This window comes from Thalia democratica, chromosome 5, assembly GCF_965202585.1.
Source record: "Thalia democratica chromosome 5, ktThaDemo2.hap1.1, whole genome shotgun sequence".
Classification (NCBI taxonomy): Eukaryota; Metazoa; Chordata; class Thaliacea; order Salpida; family Salpidae; genus Thalia; species Thalia democratica.
Window position 1 is genome coordinate 50,190,026 of NC_139169.1, and position 19,660 is coordinate 50,209,685.

General features: G+C 26.1%; 1 protein-coding gene across 3 annotated transcripts in view; it reads left to right on the forward strand.

The window, feature by feature from the left end:
• The window catches only part of LOC145835508 (uncharacterized), a 46,999-nt gene that overhangs the window by 14,291 nt on the left and 13,048 nt on the right, over positions 1-19,660 (forward strand). For all 3 annotated transcript variants that reach the window (XM_082943144.1, XM_082943145.1, XM_082943146.1), the window contains 7 exons: positions 1,012-1,144; positions 9,267-9,686; positions 10,969-11,136; positions 13,456-13,545; positions 13,959-14,080; positions 17,272-17,353; positions 17,551-17,732. In XM_082943144.1, the coding sequence (XP_082799270.1) occupies positions 1,012-1,144; positions 9,267-9,686; positions 10,969-11,136; positions 13,456-13,545; positions 13,959-14,080; positions 17,272-17,353; positions 17,551-17,732 (1,197 nt within the window). The remainder of the gene's footprint in view (positions 1-1,011; positions 1,145-9,266; positions 9,687-10,968; positions 11,137-13,455; positions 13,546-13,958; positions 14,081-17,271; positions 17,354-17,550; positions 17,733-19,660) is intronic.

Consider the following 19,660-nt stretch of genomic DNA (forward strand, 5'->3'; position numbering starts at 1 on the left):
AGATATATAGACCAACCAGTTCGCAAATTTCTGCGTTATGGAAGCTTCCCATTGGTACATCAAAGCTGTACTTGTTATGCTTTTTCGACTATGGTTCACCTACGTGGAACATTACTGATTTGCAGCAATGTCTGATTAATTCTTTACCATTTTCCTTGTTTTCAGTTAGGAAAGTTAAAATTAAAGCAAAATTAAAGAAGTTTTCAAAAATTGTTGCTGAGATGTCCGGATAAAAGTTAACTATATCGAATTTGATAAATCTTGAAATTGATTTATTACTTAAGTTATTGAATTAGTTCAATACCTCATACGTATTTTTCCATTGCCTTAAATTAATTTTTGATCTTATTAAATTGTTTATCTTATATAAATTTGTTTTAGCAGGTTTACTAATAAAAGTTTCTATCGGATTAATTATTCTACAGCTTAGTTTGTTTAGAAAGTTTGGTTTATGATCTTTTAAAGTAATGTAACACTGTTGTTGAGATAGTTTGAGAATTTCACCTTTTATTTTGTTTTTTATAACTACTTCCTTTGCTTTATCATTAACTTTTTCGATGAGACTGTTTTTTTCGATTTTTGTGTGTAGATGTAATGTTTTCTAAAATCTTTTTTTTTTTATTTATCCGGACTAATTTTTTATAGGCTGTGAGATTATCTGAAAAACTTTTATCGTGAGCCTTATTTCCTTTAAGTCTTTGTTAAGTTTTCGGGTAAAAGAGTTTTGGTATTTACGAAATTTTAAATTTTTTATTAACTCGTAAAAGTTATTTTCAAATTTAGTTAAGAGTTTATCCTCGGGAGCTCGTTTTGTTTGTTGGAAATAAACCGTCATAATTTGAAATATTAGCTTCTGTGTTTTCATCCCTTAAGTTGAATGTATAAATATACATTTATTTGATTATATAGAAAACAATAGGTTTACACGGCCGTTTTGTATATATGTATTTATATACACATACTTGCTGCGAAAGCAATACAGCTTTAAATATAATTTAAACGTTTTTACAGGTCACAGAAAGTCTACCTACAAGATCTCCAAACCAGTTGAACAATTTGTTAAACCCATCAAACCTTCTTTCAGTTTTAGGTGGAACGAATACAGCTTCTAATTCTATTCCATCTTTAAGTAATCTTAACGGAGGTTTGTTTTTTTTTTAAAGTTTTGAATACAAGTAAATTCTTCTTATTACATTAACTTATTACAATTGTTTAACAAACTTTACAAATCAAAAAAAATCTGAAGAATTGTAAACAAACTTCTACAAAAACTATTTTATCCTTTTAAGAATTTTAAAGATAATGTTACAAGAAAAGTTAAATAAAACTTTAATTCAAAGAAATCATAGAATCATGAATTTTTAAGTAAATATTGTACGATGTTTGTCTTACATACACTTTAAAAAGCAATGATTTGTTCTCATACTTCTACAACTGTAGAGATGCTAAAAGCTATAAGTAAAAAAAGTATTAAAATAAACCTTCTTTTTCTACCTTTATTTATTCATTTATTCTTTTACTTCCTAGTTTTTAATTCAAAATAAAATCGGACTCTTCTTTAATCTTTTAGGAGTAATAATTAGTAGTGGTTATTTCGATGATAATATAACTAATGACACTTTATCTAAATTACAATCGTATATATATTTATATTTATGTAAAACAACGAAATAAACGTATAGTTCAAAATTGTACTTTCGATTTATTACTTGCAAATCGTATAACAAACCCTCATAAATTGTAATGTGTAATTTTTCAATCAACAGTATTTATAATTCGAAAATTTTCTCTAATAACAAAAATATTTTGAACCGTGAGATTTGAAACTGTTAAATAATCTAATGTCCTATTTGAATGCGCTGTAACAATAACGTAACTAAAAGATAGTTGGTTGTGAAATTATAAGGCTTGAAAAAATAACTGAACTTTACATATGTTTGAAATTGAGACAAAACATAAAAAATCCTATCTATTTCAAGAAAGGCACTCGCAAAAGTAGCTAAGAGATAAGCTAGTTTTTACTTGTAATTTATATTTAAACTGCGACAATGTTCAGTGAAACATGCATCGTTAATTAAACTAACGATTACTTTTTGTATGTTTAGTTCACATCAAATACAGAGTTTAAACTAAAATCAGACTCGAAAAATACATAAAAAGTTAAATAACTGTTCGAAAATATAAGTTTAAGCATTTGTTCACTGGAATATACAATTTTAACAAATTAAACAGTATTCTTTCTTTATTACACTAACACATGATTCTGTGTGTTAACGGGTTAGCATACTTCACGGAGCTCTGTAAAAAAAAAGTACTGTAAGAAAAGAATAGAAAAATCTTGAAATAAAACTTTTTATTAATAAAGCCCTTATGGTGGGCTCAGTGTGAAAGATATGATTTATCAAGTTAAATAACTTGATTCTATATATACAAATGTTTAAAAAAAATGCTACAGATTATTGTAAATTATTAGTAAATAATTTTATTAGTAAGTATTAAGTCTAAAATGTATAATTTAAAGTAAAAAACAAAATAAGATAACAAATCATAATAAAATATGACAAAGTACACTATTTATATGAGTAAATATTTTATAGCTTTATAACAGTCGGATTTAACATTATGTATTGTATCTATTATTATTCATTAAACTACAATAATCTATAGTATATGTTTTAATTTTTTTATAAAAACGTACATATATATATATATATATATATAATTTATTGAAATGGCGATTTTAAAAATTCTGGAACATATGCTTCATAAAGCTTTAATTTTTCATAAAGCTTTAATCATCAGCCAGTTAAATTCAAATAAAAAGCACTGTACTAAACAAAGATACAAAAGTTATGCAAAAAAAACAAAAAACAGTACGACGTAATATTGTACATTACAAATATTCAGTACAAAAATCGATCTACCATCTAAAGCTTTATGAAACATATGTTCCAGAATTTTTAAAATCGCCATTTCAATAAATTATCTAAAAGCCCTTCAAGTGGGCTTAGTTGAAAGTGTTTAAGTTTAAACATTAACCTTATTTTATAAATTTAATGTTATATTTATCATAGATATATTTATATTAAAGGTTTTATAAAAAGTTTTATATTAAAGGTTTTATAAAAGGTAAATTAAATTTGAGCTAAATATTTATCTAATTATATAAAAACTATAACTTATACAGCTGTTTCACACACGAAATGTAAAATTTCATGTGATCCTCAGTAAGTTACAGTTTATTATTATGGTAAACAAAAGTCTAAATTTTAGAATTTTTATAATAATTGTGACGTATTTTAAAACATTTTTCCAAAATAACCTTTCTAAAATTTCCTAAAAAGCATAAATTAACAATCACAGCGTATTATTTCAAATTCAGCTAACCGTAAAATAAACTGTACCATTACTACGTCACAATTATTATAAAAAATTCAAAACCTAAATTTCTAAATATTTATATATATATATACATAAAATAAGGTTAATATTCAAACTTGAACACCTTCTACTGAGCCCACTTGAAGGGCTTTTAAATAATTTATTGAAATTACAATGTAATATACAATGTTCAATTCTTACGTCATATTATTTTTGTTTTTTTGTAAACTTTTGCATCTTTGTTTACTAAAGTGCTTTTTATTTTAAATTTGAACTGGCTGAAGATTAAAGACAATCTTTTTTGTCTTTATGAAACATATGTTCCAGTATTTTTAAAATCGTCATTTCAATAATTTATATATATATATATATATATATAATTAAGTTATTTAACTTAATAAATTTAATTTTTCACACTGAGCCCACCTTGAGGGCTTTATTATTAAAAAGATTTATTTAAAGATGCAAAACTTAAAGGACTCGAGTTTTTATTTTAAACTTGTTTTGAAGCTGATGAGTGAATAGTCACGGAACTCGTGTCCTTTGAGTTTTGCATCTTTAAATAAACTTTTTTAATATATATATATATACATATATAATTTTTTGAAATGGCGATTTTAAAAATTCTGGTACATATGTTTCATAAAGCTTTAATTTTTCATAAAGCTTTAATCATCAGCCAGTTAAATTCAAAATAAAAAGCACTGTACTAAACAAAGATACAAAAGTTATGCAAAAAAAAACAAAAAACAGTATGACGTAATATTGTACATTACAATTATTCAGTACAAAAATCGATCTACCATCTAACTAATCAAACAACTAACATTAACGAAAACAACACTTAATTGACTATAAAATACTTCAAAATTTGTTGTATTTTAAGAGAAGCTTTTTCATATGTCGACAAGACGATATAAATTCGCTCCTCTTGTTTAAACAACCTTCCTTTTTTAACGCATACATAACGGCTGTTGATTCTTTTAAGCACAGCCTACAAACAGGGTTGTTACCATCTGCTATTGGCTGTGCTCTTTTTATCACCTCCCAAGTTAATTTAAAATCAATGTTTTTGCGCTTAAGGCCGCAAACATACTTCGAAAGCTCAGTTTCATTTTCGTATACACCACCTTTAAAGGATTTTTTATGCTTGGCATACCGAAATCTGAATTGAGTGGAGCATAAGCCGATGTAGAACTTCTTTTCAAGGTCAGAGTTAACTGTTGCCTTGTAAATAATGTTCTCTGACCGGCAATTGCCCCCCTTCAAATTATATTTACAGCCACTGGCGCAATTACACTGATTTTTGATTAAATTACTTTTGTTTAAAATCCTTTGATTATGTGACTTAATTAATCTCTCCAAATTCGCCATACATGAATAACTGATTCGCATATTATGTTTGTTAAATATCTTTGATAATGGGTTATTTTTGTTGAAATGTTTTTTTACTAGATTTATAAATTCTCTGGCGATGTTTGTTTTAACTGAAGTACAGAATGGGGGATTATACCAAATTACATTTCGCTTTCTTTTACTTTTATTGGTCATTTCGTTTTTTTGCTCCGTTGTTTCAAAATTAAGTTTATCATTGTAACCGCATTTTTTCATTATTAGTTCGTAATCCTGCTTTGTCTAAAAAAAGTTTTCTTCGTTGCTTGATCTTTTATTTAAACGTTGATTAATTATTTTTGGTATTTGGTTTATAATATTTTTTGGGTGGCTAGAACATTTGTTTATATACATAATTTTTCCATTTTGCTTTTTATAAGGCATATAGGAGAGATCATACAAGTTGAGCTTCACATCCAGGTAGTCAGTCGTCAACATTGGTGATTCAATAGTGACTCTTAACCCCATAGACTTGAAGAAGGCGTGCGTTTGTTTTTTTAGCCTTTCAACTATAAAGCCAGAAGAATTGGGCAGTACAGCTAGACCATCGTCCCTGTACAACCCAACTCTTTCTAAACCAAAGATATTCTTCAACCCATCTAACAAAAAAAGACCTACTAATTCACATAACTCTGCACCCATGAACGATCCCTGCGCTACATCAAAAAGAGAGCTGGTGTTATTTGCTCTCTTCTTTTGCCACAGGTTTCCTTGTTCATAAAGTACTGATTTACATGCGTTTTTTATTAGACTTAAGTCTTCAGTAGGTAGACTAGTATAAATACCAGCAAATTTTAGTGATTTTATTACCAATTCTTCGCTGATAGAAGGATAAAAATCGACTACATCAAACTTAAAAAAGCTGTACGTTTGTTTTTCCAAACCAGTGAACCAATTTAAGACTTGGTCTGTATCAGTCCACTGCATAAGTTTAGATTTTAAACGCACAGCCTTGTTAATGCAGTCAATCTTGACCTTAACTATGCGACCTACATCGGACTTAGAAGTATTAATTAATCTACATTTGGGATGTGTCAAAAAGTTATCTTTATGGTCTTTGACCGTTATGTATGCGTTTTTTAAAGGCAGTTTTTTAATCCTATCGTGTATTTTTAAGTTTTTAGTTAAGTTTTTAGCTTCTACATTAATATCATTTAAAGTTTTATCAGTACATTTTTCGTAATCTTTAGTAATATTGTCTTTTAATAATTTTTTTATAGTCACTTACTGAAATTTCGTAAAAATTAGAAGTTTTATCAGAAGGCACAATCAAATTTTTGCACTTACTTATGTCCTGCACAATCTTTGAAAGTTCATTTTGGAAACGGCTTCTACTTGTTCTGAACTCCACGTCTTGCACCATTTTGATTAGGTCTTCTTCAAATGCCTGTAGATGTTGTTTTGGCTTAGGTGTGCGTGTTGTTTTGAACCCGTATGTTTCGTGTTCTTCTGCAGCCACTTGATCTTCTTCTTCGAAGAACTTTGCTTTCCACCGCATCCGTCTTACTAAGTGTTGAGTCTTCTGTATTAATGCTTCCTTATACACATCTTGTTTACCACATGGAATGTTCTTAGTCGAGTGCTTGATATCAAACTTTTTTAAATCTGACATTTTTTATGAACGTGTTTTTGTTTACTGTGCTCGACAAAAATTTGGAGCATAAATATAAAATAAGGTTAATGTTCAAACCTAAACACCTTCTACTGAGCCCAGTACTGAGGAAGCTTAGTTTTAGTTACTTCTCACAAATTTGTTCTCAAGATGAAAAAATACGTATCAGGCTAAAGGTTTTTGTTTGGCGAGCTAGGGCCACCAAATGGGCCGTACGTTGCCTATTCCTAACCTAACTTTATGTTCTAATTAATATTTTAGTAAAGTTAAATAGAAATATTCTGGTTAAATAATTATAAACTTAATTGTACTCTATCTTTATTAAACTAACACATGTTTCTGTGTGTTGAAAAGTTAACACACTTCAACGGAGCTTTGTAATAAAATAAATACTGTAAGGAAAGAATAGAAGCTATAATAGGTGTATATTATTAAAAATACGAACAATTACTATAGACTATTGTATATTTATTGTTAATATTAAATACAATATGAAGTGTTAAACCCGACTGTTATAAAACTATATAAAATTTGTAGTTATTAGATCTAAATTATGATAAAGTTGAGTAAAACTTAAAATAGAATTACAAATCAAAATATAAACCACTCACATGAAAGTTGAAGATATACTAATTCATAAAACTAAACTAAACGGTCATTAAATTCGCAAAAAATTATGTTCTAATACATTAGCATTTAAAAAATTTCTTTAACTTGCATTATAAGATAGATAATTTAAAATTTATGTCTGGAAAATAACAATCAGGCACTTTAACTAAAAGTTAAAAAAAAAATTAATTACATAATAAGTTAAGAATATGTGTTATCAAATCTATCTGTTATAATCAAAAAGAAGTAAGACAACATACATTAATTACTAAAATAATAAGTTTATTAATATGTTAACATATATGTATTGAAGTGCCACGAAATGTTGTATACTTATTATTTAATTATAGTTTAAGGTTATTAAAGCTATAGAAACTTAGGGTACTACATATCTATAAAATGTTAATAATGATTAAATCTTGACTATAACATAAGAAAAAAAAAACTTACTATAACAATTTAAAATATTAATCACTAATACCCAGACCCGAAAGACACCAAAGCACAAAACTAAAGTTGTTAGTAAGCATTCAAAGCCCTGACCAATAATCAAATTACAACACCGTTCATAAAAACACCACAATTTAAACTGCATATACTAAAAAACCTCTCATCGATATTTTGGGCGTAGTAGTTGAAAAAGCACGGTTTATCTGTGATCAGAATACAGGCTTCTAATTAAACTTTGAAGTTAACTTAACTTATATAGGAGTTTAAAACTCAATGCATAACTTTTAAAAACATTTCATATAATTATCATAAATTTGAGGTTTTTTTGACCTCAGAGCTTTGCTACATTCTTCGCAGATATTTTCAGATTTTTAAAGTCGTTCTTCCTTAAAGAAAAAAACTGTATCATCAATTGCTAACAGAGGAACAATCGTACCTCCATTTAGTTTTAAAAGACATACTTTTATGTAAAAGCATACACAAGCTACTTTGATTTAGAATAAATAAAATTACTGAGAAATAAGTTTATCGTATGAACACTACGTCACAGGGGCGTCGTGTGGGATGTTGCACTGCCGCAATTGCACCACCTTAGAATTTGGTGAAAAATATTAAGTATCTATTACGTTTTATTTATTATTTAGAATAAAATCTCTTATAAAATTCCAGTTTAAACAACGACCATTTTGCTCACTACAATGCCGCAAACTCTTAACTGCCTACTGCAAATGAACTCAAAAAAGCAAAATTTCTTCAAGAATTACCGCAAAATCAATACCTTGCGGTAACTAAGCTAAGTTGAAAATTTTCTAAACCAGTACAGGCTTAAGTATCATTCCACAAGCTATTGTACTTAAAAAATGAAAACAAAGCTAAGTAGATCAGAGGCGACTTGAGCACGGGCAACTCGGCAATTTTTATTTTATTTTCTACACCTCCTAAAAAAATACCACGCAACACCACTAACGTCAAAAAGAAAACGATAAAAAGTTTTAAGAATAATTGCTTTAACGTTTAAGCAAACGTTTGGTATTGAGTTTATTAACTTGACCAAGAAAAAAAAAACAGACCCCAAAAGAATGAACAAGTAAAAAATATAACCCCAGAAAAATTTGGATCAAGTGAAAAAAAAGATTTTTTTTTTTTGATCTGAAAGTACTTTAAAAATTTAAGAATTTAAAGTAGTATAAAAACATTAAATCTAACACAAACAGACATAAAACAACTAAAAATTTTTAGAATAAAAACTTTTTGTATTTAAACAACAAACATACAACAAAAAATAAACATGTAGTTCTTGAAAAACAAGTCTATCTTTAACTTTAGGCAGTAGATCTCACATCAATAATAACTAATGAATAGATTTTTTATAAAGTCTAGGGATTACTTTAGGCATGATCTTAATACCACAACTCTTGATCAAAACCTCACATGTTCCTCTTTTAGTTATCTTTTGAATGCACTTACTTAAGTATTTCAACGCGTCTCAGTCCGATTGACTCATTTTGTGACAATCGATATTCGAACTTTTAACGTTAATACATTTAAGATTCAACATTCAAATAACGATAAGCATATGAAAGATACCACTTCGTTACATATAAACGTATTTTTTTTCAAAACTAGTTAAACAATAATAAAAAGTTTAAACGGACATTAAATATCTCTAATAGTTTTAAAATATACTAAGTTTTAATTGAAATATGATTTAATTTAATGAACTATAAAAGTAAGATTGATGGTATATAGTTATGAGTATTTCATATAATGAAGGATTATAAATTTATTATTATTAGTATTTTATAAAAATATTTAAAAACAGGTATGTTGTCATCAATTTTAGGAGGAGGCAACTCAGCAATATCATCTTTATTAGGTAATAGTGCAGGTAATTCTGCAACGTCGCCTTTGTTCGGAGGAGGTAATTCCGCAATAGCATCTTTATTAGGAAATACAGGTAGTTCAGCAATAGCATCTTTATTAGGGAATACAGGTAATTCCGCAATAGCATCTTTATTAGGGAATACAGGTAATTCCGCAATAGCATCTTTGTTAGGGAATTCAGGTAGTTCTGCTACGTCTTCTTTATTAGGAGGTGGAACTTCCGGAATAGCATCTTTATTAGGTAATAGTGGTGGAGACAGTAAAACACAACTTATACTTAATTTGATGCAACAACAGCAAATCGCTGCTCAGCAGGCAGCAAATAAGGAACCTGTTAATATTGGAATTCAAGAACCAAGTTAGTTTTGATTATTATTTTTTGGTTTTTCTTAGATTTTTAGTGCTTTAAACTATGTACTTGTATATAAATTTTACAAAAAAAATTATCTATTTTTATCATAAAGCTTCTTTCTTTATTTTTGATTGATTACGAGTACAGTTTATAGAATTTAACTTATAGAAAATGATACAAATACAGTGCATCCTTTCTAATACGGTCATGTTGGGAAAGCTATTTTTGTAATCATGGCCGGATAAGAACATAACATCTTTTTTTTTTCGTAGATGATTTACCGTTTTTATACTATGCAATGCATATAATAAAAATCAAACTTAATTTTCTGTTAACAATTTTTTTCATATTTTTCAACGAACTAAACAATTGTAAAAGACAAAAATAAACAAAAGATTAAAAAAAATTAATATCAATTAACGATCACAAATAACACCGTAAATTTTTTTAATCTATATCGTTTTTTAATAAAAACCATTGGTCTTAGTTGAATTAATTAAATCTAATCTCGACTAAAACAGACCGAATTAGCGAGTGACCGGATTATTAAGAGCTGGATAAGCTATGATGCGCTGTAATTAATATTAGGTACAACTTATTATTATTACTTAAGATTTCAAACAACACAAAATTAAATTAAATTCTTTAAATGCGTTGCGAAAGTTTTAATTAATTAGTTTAGGCAGATGTCTTAAAAACTTTACAAATATCTTTGAAAACTTTTCTAAATTTACATCAACAGTGTATAATAGTATAAATAAATACGCCTAAATCAACTAATAAAAATTAGGTTTTACTTTTTGTGTCAATAAAATAGTAACGTAATTTAATTATATAGTTACACAGTACGTTTAGTTTTAGCTGAATATGCCATTAAATAATAACTTTTATTTATTAATACTGTCTGAAAAGGTGTCATTAATTTATTAGCACTACAATGTTTTATACTTTAAAAATTAAACCGTTTTAAACTTTCTTTGGTGTTATTTAAAAAAAGGAAGACTAATAGTTCTTCTTTTAAATGTTTTAAAATAAAATAAATGCTATTTTAAAGCACATGATTGTTTTATGTTTTTTTACTTTAATCATTAAACAAAAACTAATTAAACTCAGTCTTATAAAGTCAGAATTTTCTACATCAACAACAGGCATTTATACAAATCAACGAAACTATTTTCTAGCATATTTGTAAATATTACAACCTAAATCAATAATCATATAACTACATGCATTAGTTAATTTTTTTTTGACAGTTTAACTACCTTTACTATAAAATACTTAACAACAGGTTTTGTGCCTACACCAGCACCTAGAAAACCAAATCCTTTTCTCTGTAACATTTTGATGACAAAGATGCAAGATTCCAACGAGAAACTATCCTCACTTATGCGAATGCAGTATATTCAAGGAGGCTGTCTGAACGAGCTGTTTTCGAATCCTCTAGCATTATTAAGAGGTTTGTTATGACATAAATGGTTAAATAATGCATGTAAAGTGTTTACAAGGTGTTAATTTGACTCTAAGTCTAGAAAATAGTGAGCTTTAATTTTTTGTTTAAATTATTTAAGCGGTATTTTTTAGTGGTATTTTGTTACTAAGCTTTTGGTTAAAACCTTTTCGAATAGCTTTTTCCAACTTCTTTACGTTTGTGGTGTATCAGAAACTTAAAAAAAAATCATATTTTATTTTTGTACTATAACATTGTTAAAGTATTTTGAAGTTTTAAAAGCATTTTTAATCTGTAGCTTAATAATAGTAGTAACATCATAAGCTAAAACTGGCTACAAATAAAGTGCTCAAAGTAAATCATGTACAAATACGCTACATTAAAGGCAGAGACAGAATTATAAGTGAAAAAAAACAATAGCAAAAAAGTAGAAATTTAAGAACTCATTTTCACTTCTCTGTCTACTTAAAGTGTTGTTTTTAACTTTCATTTAGACTTTTGATGATATAAATTAGTCATTTGTCGTGGTATTTATCGAGCCCTTTTAATTAATAAGTACTCAGATTCCAGCTCGTAGGTCGCTCGTAGCAAAAACGTAGTGTTGGAAGACCGTGGTTGCGTCTACCAACGACCAATTAGGAATAAATATCAATCGTCGCATATCTTTAGAACATGGTATCTAACATTTGGTCTTCGTTTTTTACCGTCTAGTTCTAATGATACGACAGAGGCATCGTAGGTTATAGGTATTTATTTTCTTCTCTTGCACGTTCGACAAGGTCTAAGTTTTGCAACTGTATATCGGACGAGCAAACGTTAAACTTTCTGCGAATGTTTAACTTTTAAAATGGCTAGTATACCTAATGGCCAGTCTGACTTGCATATTTAGTTAGTCAGCAAAAGTTTTTTTTAATGTATTATAACTTTAACATTTAAAACTTTATTTTCTCACTGATTTTTAATAATTTTGGATAAGGTGGGTTATGGATAAAGAAAATAAAATAAAATTAAAAATAATTTACTGACTCAGCAAATATACAAATCAGACTGACCTTTAAGTATATTTTCCTTTTATAATTCTTTCTTATTTCTGTCAGTCAAAAAACATGCTTGATGAAGCATTACTAATTACACAATTGATTGTTTGTCCAATGATGCGGTTGATGCAACTGAGCTAAGTTATACATATTATTTAAACATTTTTCGCTGTCCTTTTCATCAACCTTAGAAAATAGTTATACCCTTAACTTTCGTTTTAGTTTAATCATTTTCATACCTATTAGAAGTCGTCAGACTAACGAATATTAGTTTTTATTTTGAAGTTCTTGAGTTTGGTGATATGCCTTTATCAATTAAACTTATTATGATTTAAAAACCATAGTCAAAAAAAAAAATCTAAAAAAAATCTTTTTTTTTTTTTTTGCTGATATATTGTTTAGAAGTTTAGTTTACATTTGTATTTTATTGTACACTGTTAAAATTTAGACTGACAAGAGAGGCCAATAGAAACTTTTTAAATATAGTGAAATTTTTTCTCAGACCACCTATGCAAAAAAATATTCTAATTTGAAATCCTCAGCTTCAAAAAAATACTTTTATACAACTAACGAAATAAGCATGAAATATATATTGTTCTGAAAGTTTGATTCTTATTTATATTGTTTGAAAAAAAATACTTGTACCATTAGGAAATTTCATAAAAAAGTTATAAGACTGCAAAAATTTTTGTTGATGAAAACAATAACTATTTATATCTTGATAATACAATATGATAAATGATGTATATAATTAGTAAACCTTTAAACTTTAAACTTTATAAAATAAAATAAAATTGTATTATAAAAGATTCCGAACTTACAAAAAACTTATGTAGTAATGAAATAATTTTTTTATGGATATTTTTCGAACCCTGGGTTTGCTTAAATACAAATAGATTAAAAAAGTGTTCATGTTTTTTCTAATAGCAAAATGTTAATGTATCTATATTAACTTTTTTTCTGAAATCTTTTATAACATTTATAGTAGTAAGTTTCGGTCAAAGACCTCGTCAGTGCTTAAATAAAAAACAATATATACAAAATAAGTGTTTTTTTATTTAAGCACTGACGAGGTCTTTTACTGACCGAAAATTAATTTGTAAAATAAAGTCTTAAAAGAATAAATTCATTATTTTCCCTCTAGTAGTTGAGACCTTTTTATTTGTTTTCTAAAAATCAAAACATATAACACTTATAGTACCATAAAACTTTTTTTCCAGCTACAAAACACAGTACTAAAATTAGTTAACTAAATTTAAAAATATTTTTTCAAGAAAATTTATATATTTAGATGGTGCTCTTGATCAAGTTAAAGAAATTTTAGGCTTGTCTGAAAAAGTTGACGAATTTGAAAATGCAGCTACTGGACCAATTGATTTATGTTTGTTGTAGTTTTAAATATACAGTTTACGTGTTCCTCAAAAAAAAATCACAGCGAAATAAACTTCTTTAAATAAATTTAAATTTTGTCTGTGTTTTTTACTAATTTTACAACCAGATTATATTTTAACAAACATCTGATCAAAATTACTAAATACTTTTTAGTACAAAACTTTGTTTTATTCAAAATTTGAGTAGATTTTTAAAACTCTCAGCTGTTTTACAATATGACTCCAAAATTAAAACTTTATTTTTGTGTTTAAGTAAGTTTATGTTCATGAAAATTAAGTTAGCAAGATATTTTCATATTACTCGTACAATTTGAGAAGAAGAGCTTTTTTATTAGTAATAAATCATAGTACTAATTTTAAGTGATAAAAAGACCACAAAAGTTTTCAATATAAAACTTTTTAGCACTAGTTCCTAGTGGAGTTCTGACTGAATGTTTAAACAGAAGAGACGAATTTAATTCAAACTACAACTGTAAAAGTGGAGTCAATATTAATATAAGGACAGAACAAGAGTGTGTTAATATTGTTAGTTTAAATATTGAGCATAAATTGGATAAAAAATATTGTAACAGGCTTAATTAACAACCAAGATTACCAATTTTAAGCAACGTATTTTTTGTTTGCAGTTATTGCACAACTTAAAAGATTGTTCTTTATGTATATTTTCTATACACTTTTTAAGACACATTTTATAGTTTAAAGTAATTTCAAAGTATTACGTTTTATACTTTATAGCTTATTGTGTATGAAGACAAACACTTTAAAAATTAAAACAAAAACTTATTAGGAAACCTAAATATAATTCTTGTAACAATTAAAACAGGTTTGTTATGTAGTTTCACTTATTAAATTATACTAAAAATAGATAACTATTGAAAAAGTTTTTAAATATATAAACTATTCAAAACTTCAATTTAAATATTGAGACTAAAAGTATTTTTTACCTTTAAATGTGATTTCTAAATATCAGGAGCCTGTTTTGGCTTTTTTAAGTGGAAGTGCATATATTTTACATGTTCAATATTAGAGTACTTTTTATTGTAGCTTTTAATAAAAAACTTTAAAATATGAATTAGTGTTTAATAATGTGTTATTAAATTCGTACAATTAAGTAAAACTAAAAGTATGTATTTATAAAATTAGTATTTAATAACTGTCAATAATTATAAATTTTAAAATTTTAGCGAGCTTTTGCTTTCAAATCAGCTGATTTTGATTTTTTTAATCCTAAATTTACGAACTTAATGTATACAGAGAATGTCATTGTCTTGTTTTTCTTAGCTGTTATATACTTTGTTTGCTCCAATTTACTTTCTACAAGTTTTTCAGTTTTAGTTTGGCTACCAAAATTCGTTATAAAACTTAATGATTTAAAAAAAAGCGATTATTTGTTTGGTAAATTAATTTATAAAAAAGTAGGTAATCTACAAGTTTGAAATATTCTAATTTAAAACTTTAAAGAAAAACAAAAAAAAACTTTAAATTTTGATTGGTTGCAAAAATAAACACCTATTCAAAATAAATTAATTTGGATAAACATATAATGTTTTTACTATTTTTTTACTATCTTCGTTTATTTTTGCTAGCTTAGTTTTACAACTATACTGAGTAAAACTAATAGAGTCTTATGATACAACAAACATCAATTGAAAACTCAATTGAGATGAGTTGTTAAGTTAGCGCAAAATAATGATATAAGTTGTTAGAGACGGAAAAATAAATTTGTTCTACATTATCGTTAAAATTCTTTTTTTTTTGTAAAATTTACTTTTTTAACATAAACTATGTTTAGAAAATACTTTTTAACTTGAGTTTTTTGTTTTTTTTTAAACAGTTTATTAGTCACATTTATTGACATTTATTACAATGATTGAAAACAATATGTGTTTACTATTACACTTCACATTGTAAAAAAATAATAAATTTTAAAATAAAAGAAAATATGAGCAAGTCTAAGTTTTAATTTTAAAAATCAGAATGGTTCCTACCATAATCAATAAAACCTTAATTTAAACACATTTCTTATGTCTACTAATTAAAAGTAACTTCTAATGTCAAAAGTTCTATAAATAAGAATTTTTTTTATTGTAAGTAAACGTTATTTATTACTTCATCTTAACTAAAACTTATGTTCAATTTACTGTAGTGTTGAAAACATATTAAAATAAAAATATAAGTGGAAATTAAATATTTTATTCAGTACCAAGGCTCGGTGGCAAAACAAATTTACTACCTTATCAAGTATAAAATTATAGTAAACTGCACTAAACTTTATAATGTTTAGCTATAAGGTTCTTTAAAAACTTGTCATGCATGAAAATCTAAACAAAACTGAAATGTTGCATATTCAAAAACTTAAAACTTTTGCATTGCATCAATAAAATTGATGAACTTTTGCAGACACAGGAACAACTTATTGCTAATAAACTGGAAAGCAAATAAGGCTTATATAACTATACAAAATAGGTTTTGACTTTTCTATTGATTTTAGAGTTTTGTTTATACTTGGTTGAATTAAAATTTTCTGAAAATTTTAAATTCAATTTAAATAAAATTTTATATAGTTCTTTATTCAATTTAAATTTAGACGTATTACATTAAATTAATCAATCTTGTTTTAACATTAGCACAAATTCAACACAGCTTTATATTTATAAGTTTAAATTTTTTGAGTATGCGACATTTTAAATTTGCTTAGCTTTTCATGCATAATTTAGTTTTTAAATAATATTATAGATAAACAACATAAAGTTAAGTGCAGTTTACTGTTTTGTTACACTTGACAGGGTCGTAAATGTATTTTTGCCACCGAAACTAAGTAGTGAATAAAATATTTAATTTGCACTTTTCTTATTTATATACCATTTGCAACTTATTGTTAACAGATTACTTATTTTGTTTTATGTTTTATTTCACAAAGCTTTTCAAAACTATACTAGTTCCATATTCAAGTGATAAATGTTAAATGAATTTGAATAAATTTTCCGTTAGTAAACAGTTTAAAAAATAACTTTACATTATGACGTATAAATAAATTCAAATAGATACAAATTTTAGTGATAAAGCAAGTAAAACTAAAGTAGAGATATGTTTATTAATAAATTATTAACAATTTTGCTTTTCCATTTAATGTAATTTGCGTATTTAACTTGGGTTCCTCTTCCTTAATCAATATTGATTACAGGCTGTAGAGTTCGCAATTTATTAATAAACATAATTTTACTTTAGTTTTACTGGCTATACCACTAAAAATTGTTTTTACTTAAACTTATTCATACGTCATAATTTAAAATTATTTTCCAAACTGTTTGCTAATCAAAAAATTTTTCAAAACTCATTCAACATTTATCACTTGAAAATGAAACTAGTATAGTTTTGAAAAGCTTTGTAAAATAAAATATAAAACCAAATGAGTAATCTGTTAATATTAAGTTGTAAATTGTATATAAATACGTTTAAAAACTTCCTATAATAGTATTTTTATTATTATTTGCTGTAAACATAAAAAATGTTTGGAAATATCTTTTAGAAAAAAAAAACAGTTTTTAATCTCCAAATAGAAAACTTTTATACTTAACTTAAAACAAAAGAAAAATCAAACCTAAAATAATTGTTCCACATTATATTACCAAATGAAATTGATAATGCGATAATTTATTTAAAAACAAGGAAAAAATAAACAAGAATAATTTATTTTAATGCTCTTAATTTTATAGGGCTGTGTGTATGCACCAGGAAACTTGTGTTTCAGATGTCCATTGATAAAAAGAAACTATGAATCAAATCAATTGCCACAGTGTTAGTTTACAGTTTTATAACTTCAGATTAGAAAAAAATAAAAAGTAACTATTGTGAGTCAAATTGAAAGCAGAAAATACATTTACAACAAGGAAGTTACTAAAATAATATAAACAATAAAGTAAATAATGTTTCTACTAAAAGCATAATGTGTAATCATTATAAAGTCTTAAATACTCTTTGTTAAAAATTTACAGTAACATGCGCTGTTGCAAAAGATAGTAGACAAGAATGTCCAGGATTTGGAAAATACAGTATAATGCAAACCTTTTTGTCAAGCTCTCAATCATATAACCCTTATGGGTCATCAAGTTTTTTAGGACCATCTGGTTTAGAGGGAGGAATTGCACAAGGTCAAGGAACTAGCTCTTCAGGAACGGTAACCTTTTTATATCAATTTGTTCTTTATTAATTCGTAAATTTTGTTATTTAAATAAAATAAAAAAAGATAAACAGTTGAGAAAAGAAAAATTTTTGAATGAATTTCTATTAAAATCATATTAATACTTTATATATAAGATTTTATAGTAAAAAAAATGTTAGTTTAGATATTTTAACTACACTAGAAAATTAAAAAAGTTCCTTAGTCTTTTTAAACAACTCAATTATAAATGGACAAAACATTTTTACCATCCAAATAATTAAGCTATTTTGTTTATCATATTGAAATCTTAGTCAGCATAGTTTAAATATTTATAAGTTCTACACTTCAAAAGGCTTTAAAATACTAATGTTTGTTGAAGGAAAAAATGATAGCGCTCAAAATATTTGGTCTACAGACCTAGTGTACAAAAAAAATCCAGTCATACACCATGGAATAAAGTTTAATATGTTGTGCAGGACATAAAATAGTACATATATCTTATCAGAGATAACTTAAAAGGGAAATACGGGAGATCTATACAAGCAGTTTCCGTTAGAAAGTCGAAACAATTATTTTGTATATGAAAATTATATTTATCTAAATAGCTTTTGCTGCTAAAGTATGAACTACAAATCTTCACTGTGTTTGTGAAACTAAATAAAAAAACTTTATTTGATTTTCAATGTATGCTTATTCGTAACAAAAATTATAGTTTTGTAACAAAAAACAACTTAGTAGAACTCTTCTAATTTTATTGGCAGTAAAACAATGAACAAAATATTTTCGTGAAAAATTAACAGTTGTTTTGAAAATTGTGAGCATACACGCTTTTCTCCTTTTTAAAAAAACTGCTTGTTTTTATTAAGCTTCTTTTATGATACTATATTAGTCATTCGTTTGATTACATTTAAATTTCCACCATCATAAAAAATGTTTAAGCATTCTTTTTTATACTAATTGACTAGTTTAAACTTATTTCAATCAATTATTCCACTTAAACTTTATATTCTTCATTCGTATTATAACAAAAGTTACATTAGTAGTTTCACGGTTTAAAAAAACAAACTTTATTATGTTAGCAAGGTCAAAAAAAAAATTAAATCATTACTTTTTTTATAATTTGTTTCTATATTAGATTAAAATATGTAATTTTGGCCTAAACTAAGATATTAACCTAAGCAGCCTTATAAAAATATTTACTTGACATATCTTATGTTTTCGTAAATGTCGTATATACTCTTTAAGTGACATGACCAAGTCATTGAAGCTTACTATGGTCGAGGGTAATACGGTTTACGTTTCACTACCGTATTGCAGAGTACTACATACACAAGCACAACAAGTATTAGCCTTTGTACGAATTCTTAACTTTTTGTTATCTCAAACTCTTGCTGTCGGACGAGCAAACGTGCCTGACACCTTTTCAATGCCACTTTTTTTTCTCTGTCTAATGATGCGTTTGACGCAATATTTGAGTCAAACATACAAGTTTTTACATTTCCTATTTCCTTGCTATTGATCTTGAATGTAATAAAATAACGCATTTTTTCAAAGACAGTTAGTAGTAAAAATAATACTTTTGTTTGCATTTTTAATTGCGTATTTAAAATGAGTAGACATATAAAAATTTATTTTAAACAATAAAGACTAAGGTATGAAAGAAAAAAAAATTCTACATAAATCAAACAATTTTGACTTGCAGCAGTTGTGGTTATTTATGTGTTGCAGTTTAGTGCATTAGTAAAGTCTGTACGTTTAAGTGAAAAAATATTGACTTAAAAAATGTCTTAAATTTTAAGTATCTAATAATTGTTAGAAACAATTATTCTAATTAATTTTTACATCGTTCTTTGTGTTTATTTTTATAGTTTTAGTCACACTTTTATTTGTTATGTACTTTTATTTTCATTTAGACTTCTTCTTTATTTAGTTCGTGATAACAG